This window comes from Macadamia integrifolia, unplaced genomic scaffold (genome assembly GCF_013358625.1).
Source record: "Macadamia integrifolia cultivar HAES 741 unplaced genomic scaffold, SCU_Mint_v3 scaffold2123, whole genome shotgun sequence".
In the NCBI taxonomy this organism is placed as follows: Eukaryota; Viridiplantae; Streptophyta; class Magnoliopsida; order Proteales; family Proteaceae; genus Macadamia; species Macadamia integrifolia.
In genome coordinates, this window is record NW_024868526.1 from 11963 (window position 1) to 21988 (window position 10026).

A 10026-nucleotide genomic window follows, 5' to 3' on the forward strand; every position below is an offset into this window, starting at 1 on the left:
TAAAGTGGGCTGGGAAAAAGTGGTGTGGAGCTCGGTTTTGATCCCCCGCCAATAAGTGTTTGGATGGAGACTTATGCATGAAAAGCTTCCTTGTGATGACAAGGTAAAAAGAAAAGAAGTGCCGCTCCCTTCTAGGTGTGAGGTGTGCAATAAGGCTGAGGAGTCTATAAATCACCTGTTCTTGGAATGTGATGGAGCTGTCTACATTTGGAGGGCATTTGCTGAAGTCTTTGGATTTCATTGGCCCTATTAGGGGGATGATTTTTCAGTGCATGTTTCATGGTGGACTCAAAAATTCAAAGCCATTGGACTTTCTCAAATGTGGATGGCAGGTTTGATTCTTGTTCCATACTTTATTTGGATGGAAAGGAATTCAAGGAGATTTAGGGGTCTGCATCGATCTTATGGTCAAGTCTTTCATACAATAATGGAGGAGATTAGAAGACGTGGCCCAGGAAAAAGTGATAGAATTAAATCTCGACTAGATTCTGAGAGATGCTTGAAGCTTAATATGGAGGTTCCAAGAAGGAAGATTAAAGGGGTGCGAGAAATTTTCTGGCTGCCTCCGATGGATGGTTGGTGGAAGCTAAATTGTGATGGCTCGTCCTTGGATAATCCAGGGAATGTAGGAGTAGGTGGCATTATAAGGGACAGCAAATGCCAGATTGTATCGATTTATAGCTCCTATTTAGGAATAGCTTCAAATTTCCATGCTGAATTTCAAGCGTTAATTGAAGGAATTGAGAGAGTAAGAGAGATGAATTGTGCATTTCTGTGGATCGAATGTGATTCGGGCGCTGTGGTGCTCATGGTTCAAAGGGGCTTGGTCCCGTGGTTTGTTTGGCAAAGGTGGTCTTCCCTTATGTCTTATCTCAGTGGTATAAGATGGAAAATCACTCATTGCTATCGGGAGGCAAACCCTATAGCAGATTTCCTGGCGCAGATGGCTGCTAAGAAGGAAGCATCTACATCAGTAGTGGCATGGCCTCCTGAGGTGCTTGAGTTCATGGCTGAGGATGCGATGGGCAGATCGCGTTTCAGATTTTATTAGTGTTCAATTTATGTTTTTGGCCTAGCACCTATCTTTCCGCTGATGGCAATGCCGTAGGTGGAGGTGGGTCCTAGGTGGTGTGCTTTTTGTTTTTTTTTCTTTGGATCTTCTTTTTATGGATCCTCTTTGTACAGTTTTTTATTTTTCCCTTTTCATCTCTTAATATACATGACCCTTGAGCGAAAAAAGAAGAAATCAGGGTTCTGCCATAAAGGGTGAGAACACTTAGTAAGAAAATCCGAATGAGATTCTGCACAAGATGTGGTGAAGATATGTGCTTTAATTTCTTTAAACATAGAAGGACCTGCAAAAAAGAGATTGAAAATGGAGGTCCAAGGGAGAAGTTGGTGTTTATAGACAAGACCTTGGGGAGTCCATCGAAGAGGGAGATGGCTAAGGACATCAAAACCTATGATGAGGTCTTTTCCTGGAAAATGGGTTCCTAGAACTGTATGGGTAACAGACAGAGTGGGAAGAAGTTTGATTTTTATGGACTGTCGAGACACAAGGGTGATATGGAAGATTTCACCATTAGTTGCAAGAAAGGGAAGAGGTGGATTCTGAGTTTTCCAAAATGGTTTAGGAAGAACCTTTGGATTCAAAATTGTTGTAGCAGCTCCTGTGTCAAGGAAGGCAATAAGGTTTATAGGTTTAGAATATGGTTCAGGAAATATTTGGACTGGAACATGAGGAAGGGAAATTGGCTGGCTTTGGAGGAGGGGAGAAGTTTGGGTAGGAGAAAGGAAAGGTATTACCTGGTAGAGGGGATCAGATTCCTCGGACTCAGAGAGAGAAGACTCTGGGTCTGAGTCTGTATCCGGGAAATCAATTGCAAAAAGAGAAAGGTCTGTAAGGGCCTCATCAAGAAAATATAAAGGTTCGAGGTCAGCATCCAGAAGATCTTCATGGTAAAGAGAGGATAACATGTGCATGACCTTATCTTTCTTTCAGAATAAGGGACAATTCTTGGCAAAATGGCCATCTTTTCCATAGACATAACAAGCAGTGGACTTGTTCTTTCCTCTATATTGCTTTTTTCTAAGAAATCTCCATTTTTTCTTGGGGGAACGAAAGGGAAATTTCTTCTTAAGTCGGGGCTTCCATTTCTGAGAGAAAGGGGGAAACCTTCGGTGATGAGAAGTCTTCTTGGTAGCACAATCACAAGATTTTTCACCTTTGCACTTGATTTTGAGATAAGAGGTATCACAAGCAGAGGAGACTTTGTCAGAACAATCTTGTAAATCTTTCCAGACCTTTTTGATGTTACAGAGCTTGTCAAGGGCAGTGAGAGCATAGCTATATAAAGAACTAATAGTACATAAAGCCAAAGAAATATTCTGGTTCTTCAAAAACTGTTGTGTATCAGCACCAAGAGGCTCTGGCAAAGAGTTCAAAAACACTTGCTTTAGGTTTTCATCATCAATACCACCAATTTTGTGGAATCGGTCTGTCATTCTAGAGAAATGTTTGTCAAGATCTGTTCGGAGAAGAGAACAACACTTCATCTGAAGGAATTCATCATGGGCTTTTGATAGATCATTTGATACGGGGCCAAGAAACTCTTGATATAGAGTAGTAACAAACTGGCTTTCAGGTAACTGGACTATTTACAGTTGTCTATAAGGACCAAGAGCCAAATACCATTCTCTGAGTTTGCCTTGGAGTCTTGCAACAAACTTGGACAAGATAGTGACAGTTGATGCTCCTTCATGAAGTAGTTCAGCATTAATCCATGCATGAAAATCAGCAATTCGAGATGCCCATTTAGAAACAGGAATATCATCCAAGGTAAAAAATTGCTTGGGGTCCTGGTTTTGATATGGGGTAAAAGGTGTGGGAGGGACAGGGGGCCATCTAAGTGTTTCTTCAGGATTTTGTATTTCAAGATCATCATCCATTTTAGAAACATGAGGTGCAGCAGGATGAGGTCCTTCATTCATGAAAGAAGGAAGGGGTTCTGGGATGGTAAGGTTTGTGAGGAACTCAGTTAAAGTGTTTTCTTGAGGGGATATGATGGTATGGATGGATTTAGGAGAAGTGGGAGTCATAGGGGTAGAGGATGGAGGAACTGGTAGGGTTGACTGAGGTGGGTTAGAAGGTGGAGGTGCAGGTTAGGAAACTGGCATAGGATAAGGGATAAATGGAGGTGGCAGGGCATCTGCAAATTCATCCTCATAGTCACTAAGATCCATAAGTGCAATAGTGGATGTCCATGCTGGAGGTAGTCTACTGCGAGCACGTCCTCTGGCTGCTCGTGTTCTTCTGGGAAGAGCACGTTGTTGACGTTGAAGTTCTTTCCATTCTTCAGTAGGAAAAGTCCTTGAGGAAGAAACAACTGGTGGTGTAAGAGAGGCATACATAGCAAAAGGATCTTGTGGAATAAAGGCCGGAACTGTGACTGGAAGTGGTTGTTGTTGCCGATGAGAAGAGGCAAAAGAGGGAGCACGGGATTGTTGTTGTTGCATTTGATGCAGTTGAGCTTCAAGGTACCGAAGGTGCTTCTCTTTCTGGCCAATAAGGGCAAAAGCTGTAGTGGTATCAACAACACTAGAAGTAATTCTAGCAAGTTCAAGATGGACCTGATCAATTTCTCTTTTGAGGGATTGGAGAAGATGATCATGATGGGACAAAGTTCCATGAGTTTGTTGAGTCTGAGCCAATATGCGCTCAAGGTACTGGTTCTGGATAGTAGCATTTTCTACCTGCCAATTCAAAGATGCTTTAGCAGGAGAAATGGGTTCAGAACGTCCTATGGGTTGAACTGATGGTTTGACCTTCCAGATTTGTCGGATACCATAAACATCTGGACCAAAATCATGGAGTCCAGGGAATGGTTCAAGGGGGAAGAAGAAGAGGAGCCTGGAGTATACATACAACAGGGAGGAATAACTGGAGGAGGCATATCAAGTTTTAGAGGAGGTTTGCAAGAAGAAAGGTGCGGCTTAGAGATTTTAGGCTTACCATACCTAACAAAGAAAGGGTATTTAGATTCAGTACTGAGAGGTCCAACAGAAGGATCACCCGCCTCATATCGATCTTGTAACCGATGTTGAATAGACTTTCGTCTAGAAGATCGACGAGAGGGAGGGAGGTCATCTTCAGAGTCTTGTAGACAATCTTCACAGTCACAAATGTCAAAATATTTATGACCAATAACTGGATCCTGGAAGAAGTAAATTGGATCACCCTTAGAATCAAAAGATTTGATGGGTATTTTTTCTTGGATCATTCCAAAAGAAGATGGAAAGGGAGAAGGGCGAGGCCGAGGAGCAGGAAAACGGATTGCTACGTCACCATTGGAATGAGTAATATATTCAGGGTCGGTAGACTGAACTGGTTCAGGAGGGGCTTAAGGTTGGGAGGCTGAAACCTGTTGTTCATAGGTTGTTACCCAAGAAGAGGGAAGGAGATGAAGAAGTTCATCTCTGGATATTTGTCGTGGAACATAGGTACAGCAAGGGACTTGGTTAGAGTCCATAGTAATAAACAATGCATCTTCAAAATGATCGGTGAGAAGATCAAATGCATGGTTTTGCAAACGATAAGCCATTTGGTAGTGTAAAGTGGCAGCCTTTGTAATAGCATTTTGGGGGACACCAGTAATATGGATTTGAAATTTTAAGGCAGTGGAAAGAACAGGGTCAGACAGGGGAATATTAAAGTTAGGATATAGCGTTAAAAACACTGTTTCGGCATTTAATATTGTCTGGACAATGGCAATCACGACATGTTGATACCGTAAAAATCGACTATCAAGCAAGGCGACTTGAGAAACCACTGGGAGTCCTTTTCTACCATGGAAAGAGAGAATAAACTTGATGGCTCCTAGGTGGAGATGAGTATATCCTTGTTGGATCCATTGAGGAATGAGATCTGAAGGTATCTCAAGAGTAAGAAGTTGTTCTTTATCAGTAGCAGGAACCTGTAGTTGATCAAAGTGAGAAGCCTGTACCAACTCTTTCAGGGGAGGAGTCTTCTTAGGTTTAAGAAGAGTAATCCATTTAGAAGGTGTAGGTGGTTTTGGAAAGACTGTGTAGGGATTAAGGAGGGGAGTGGGGGTAGCAGGGATGATTTGATCATCAGGGACATAAGAAAGCTCATAAAGGTAATCTAATGAGGAAGAAGAAGAGCGGGATGAAGTAGAACGCCGGGGAGAAGAAAACAAAGAAGACGAAGACGGAGAGGCCATAGGAATAACAAAGAAGCTTGGCAAAATCCCAACCCTGAACCATCACCACTTGCTAGAAAACTGAAGTAGGTAAAGACACAGCTAGTCGAGGCCGATCAAGAACCCCCCTGATCATAGTACCTGACTGCAGAGCAACCCGAGCCAAACAAGGCACTGAACGACATCCTTAGCCTGAAAGCCCACAACGCTCAAGAGTCTTTTTCTGCCAGTAGGAACCATAAGCAGGGATTACTTGTAAAAAGGTGTGGCCTAGATTGTATCCTTAGCTACAACAACTTTAAACCAGACAAGAGGGAGATTCAAAAGAGGAGTTTAGCCGGAAAAGGAGACTGGCTCTGATACCATTTTTCATACACAACTTCACAAACCAAACATTTTCCATACACAACTTCACAAACCAACCAACTTATACACAACTTCACAAACCAAACATTTTTCATACACAACTTCACAAACCCCCGAACAAATAAGTAAGCCATCACTCAATTAAAGTTTTCCAAATAAGCATACAAAATCCACGTACATGGATGCATAGCTTATAGTAAGTATCAGAGAGGAAATCATGACATGAGTATATGCATGCTCCGATGAAATGAAACCACATTCTTCGTCAATAAGGATTGATGTAGAGAATAGTGGCAAGTCCCAACAAGCACAAGACATATGAAGCAGCAAAACTACTAGCAAAAGCAGTCATATCAATGTCATACTTGTTCCCCACATCATTTGAAGTTGTTGTAGATGTGTTGGTTAATTCTCCATTGAAAGAGCAGGAAGAAGTATTTGGTAAAGGCATACCACAAAGGAATGGATTTCCCTCATAACTGGTGCTACTGAACGTTGCAAATTGTCCCTTTCTATCTGGTGTCTTACCAGATAAGTTGTTGTGTGCCACAGTGAAGACTGCCAAAAAGTTTAGTACAGTCAATTCTGAAGGGATTTCTCCAGTCAACTTATTATAGGATAGGTCAAGGCTTTTTATCTGCTCTAGATTGGAGAAGGTTTTTGGAATGGATCCCGTTAGCTTGTTGTGTGATAAGTTTAATGCATGAATTCCATTTAAAGTTCCTATTTCATGTGGGATATCACTCGTGAGATTGTTGAATGATAAATCCATCCCAGACATGAAATTAAGGATTCCACCTTGCGAGCCATTGTAAGGGGATGGATGGGGTGAAGGCCATGTCAGTAGACAGGAAAGCTCAAGAACCAATGTTTGTCTAGAACTTTTCCACCCCAAATAATCGAATATTTCAATTTTCTATGCTTTTAAAAAAATAAGTACAACTCTGCTACCCTTTAAATCCCAGCTCATCATAACCTCTCAAAACGAATTGTGCCTTACACATTTAGACACGGACTCATAAGGTAAAGTGCTCTAATGGTAAAGAAAGCTATGATAGAATCAATTATGAATATCATAGGTAGCCCCTTCAAAATTTCATGGATCATTTTTTATTAACAAGTACAATTTCTCCATTAGTATTCCTATTCCGGTCTACATAAATAGGACCCATTTTTCTCTATAGAAAAGCCCATTCGCTTGGACTTAAAGCCTCCTCCCCACCCTCTCCATTCGCACCAAAAAAAAAAAAAAAAAAAAATAATTTCTTACCCATCCCTCCATAGGGTGGGCCCGACTTGAAACCTGAAATAAGAAGCCTTTGGGCTGGAAAAGCCTAACATTGACCCCGAAACTTTCAGTTGGGCCTTAGCCAGGCCTAGCTAAAACTTTTTGAGCCTAAGGCTGCCATCCAGGGAGGAGCAGCCTTACCCACGCTTTGATTTTGGTTTGGCCTGGTCGATTTTGCTTTTTTCAGTTTCTTCAGTCTTTTGGGTTTGGCCTCCATTTTGAAACATAATCAATTTGATTTTAAAAAAGCACAATAAAAAAAACATAAAATTAATAAGATGAACGAATGCATATATTATCGATGTCCACAACCTGACTCATGAATGAAGCCTATTTTACAACCATTTTTTTTTTTTTTTTTAAAATCTAAAGGATCATGTAATATATTAAAGAAAGAAAATATTAAATACAAGATTAAAGTATGGGTATACCCAGACAAATACAAAATACGTAAGAAAAGAGAACCACACTTTCGGCATTGCCATCAACAGGAGAAATCAAACCCCCGAACAAATAAGTAAGCCATTACTCTATTAAAGTTTTCCAAATAAGCATACGAAATCTACGTACATGGATGCATAGCTTATAGTAAGTGTCAAAGAGGAAATCATGACATGAGTATATGCATACTCCGATGAAGTGAAACCACATTCTTCGCCAATAAGGATTGATGTAGAGAATAGTGGCAAGTCCCAATAAGCACACGACATATGAAGCAGCAAAACTACTAGCGAAAGCAGTCATGTCAATCTCGTCCTCGTTCTCCATATCATTTGAAGTTGTTGCAAAAGTGTTGGTTGATTCTCCACTAGAAGAGCAGAAAGAGGTCTTTGGTAATGGCAAACCACAAAGGTAGGGATTTCCTTCATAACTGAAACTGTCGAATGTTGAGAATTGCCGCTGCATCTCTGGTGTCTTACCAGACAAATTGTTGTATGCCACAGTGAAGACTGCCAAAAAGTTTAGTACAGTCAATTCTGAAGGGATTTCTCCAGTCAACTTATTATAGGATAGGTCAAGGCTTTCTATCTGCTCTAGATTGGAGAAGGTTTTTGGAATGGATCCCGTTAGCTTGTTGTGTGATAAGTTTAATGCATGAATTCCATTTAAAGTTCCTATTTCATGTGGGATACCACCTGTGAGATTGTTGAATGATAAATCCATCCCAGACATGAAATTAAGGATTCCACCTTTGTATGAAAAATACATATTTTTTGTCATGAATTCTATTCCTTCTGCTGCACCAACCCAAGCTCCCGTCTTTGAATTTGACCCAATCTCCCAAAATCCTTCAGATTTAATGTTAGATATAGATTCCTTCTCTATCCTCCTCCCAAATGAAATGTTATTGAAACATTGGGGTATTGATCCAGATAAGCTATTATGAGAAAGATCCATTAAGCGTATCCATTCCAATTGGCAAAAATTATTTGGAATTGGGCCATTTAAATGATTTCCTTGCAACAACAGAATCCTCAAACCAGAAAGGGAAGCTATCCAATCAGGAATACCACCACATAAGTTGTTATTTCGTATGTCCAATGTCAACAAATTTGAGTTGTTGATAAGAGCAATTGATGGTGAACCTATGAATCCATTTCCTTGCAAATGGAGGTATTGTAAATTTGTTGAATTCAATACTGATACTATGGATCCTGAAAGATGGTTTTCTGAAAGGTCAAGAAATTCCAACCACCAAATTACTTGAAATTCAATTGGAATATTTCCTTGTAAAAGATTGCCCCGCATTTTAAGCACCGTCAAAGATGTAAGGTTGCCCATCCAACTAGGAATTCTACCTGTTAGCTGATTGTTACTAATATCCAATATCCATAGGTTGAGGCACTTGGATAATCCTCTTAAGATATCTCCTGAAAATGAGTTGTTATCCAAATATAAACTCTCTAACTGAGTCAAATTAAAATCTGCAGGAAAAACTTGACCTTGCAGTTCATTATTTGAAAGTCCTAAGACAACTAACTTGCTGCAACCAATGCCCATGTGCTTTGGAATTTCACCAATAAAATTATTGTTAGACAAGTCTAAACCAGACAAATAGCTCATATTACCAATTGATGAAGGAATGCCACCCTCAAAAGTATTCACAGATAAATTCAAATACTCTGCATTTGGAAAAATGTAACCAATGTTCTCTTGAAGCAATCCATCAATGCAATTATTCGAAATATCTATACTCCTTGCAGCAATGTGGACATAAGATGGTAAGAGAAAATGACCCCTCAATGAGTTATCTCTCAGGTTTAGAGATTCTAACAATTTATTGTTCTCGAGTAACCAAGGTGGGAGCTGAGCGCTTAAGTTGCAATGTGAATGATCAATTTCTCTTAAGTTGTACTGAGTAGAGAGAAAACTGGGGAAATCATTATTACTTTGCTTGTTAAGACTGCAATTTGACAACGACAATGTCTTCAATTGGAAAAGAGGAACCCAAGGGGGATGTTCAGTTTCTACCTCTAATTTGCTTCCGGCACTTCTAAAGTCAATTACCTCAAGTTTTGAAGTGTTAGCAAAGGATTTGAATGTGAATGTGCCCTCAAAGTCATTGTAGCCCAGAAAAATTTGTGAAAGGGATGAGAGGCTAGCTATGATAGATGATTGGATGTTTCCCGTGAATTGGTTATAGGACAAATCTAATGTCCTAAGGGAAGTCAGATTTTGGAGACATGGAGGAAGGATCCCTTCAAAATTATTCCGACTAAGATGCAACTCTTGAAGCCTCTTCATTCCACACAAAGCTGCAAAAGTAAAATCCAATGAATCTAAAATTAAAAATTTGAAATGAGTAAAAGGCGTGACATGAAGAATTAGGTGTGTGTCCACAAAGTTTAAGCTCTGCTAGGGTAGGTAGTAGTATTAGTACCAATCAATAAAGGACATGCAATTCTAGGCCCTAACACATTAATTACTGGTTTAGGTACCCAGTACCCATTATGTATGCCATGTACATACGTTGAGTTGTGTCATTCGATCTCTACAGTTTAGGAGATTAAGAATCATATATCCAAGCATGATGAACAGGGGAGCTAGATGTCTCGGCTCACCCGTGGGTGATGTAATTACCACATGTTTAACAAGGGTACTAGATCTATAGTCTACACTATTCAAATTGGCTTGTTATTGTTACGTACCTTG

General features: G+C 40.2%; 1 protein-coding gene across 2 annotated transcripts in view; it reads right to left on the minus strand.

Moving 5' to 3' along the window:
• Positions 1 to 7387: 7387 nt before the first annotated feature.
• LOC122065808 (receptor-like protein 14) overlaps positions 7388 to 10026 on the minus strand; it is a 4539-nt gene continuing 1900 nt past the window's right edge. For both annotated transcript variants that reach the window (XM_042629658.1, XM_042629657.1), the window contains one exon: positions 7388 to 9629. In XM_042629658.1, the coding sequence (XP_042485592.1) occupies positions 7399 to 9629 (2231 nt within the window). In that variant the 3' untranslated portion in view covers positions 7388 to 7398. The remainder of the gene's footprint in view (positions 9630 to 10026) is intronic.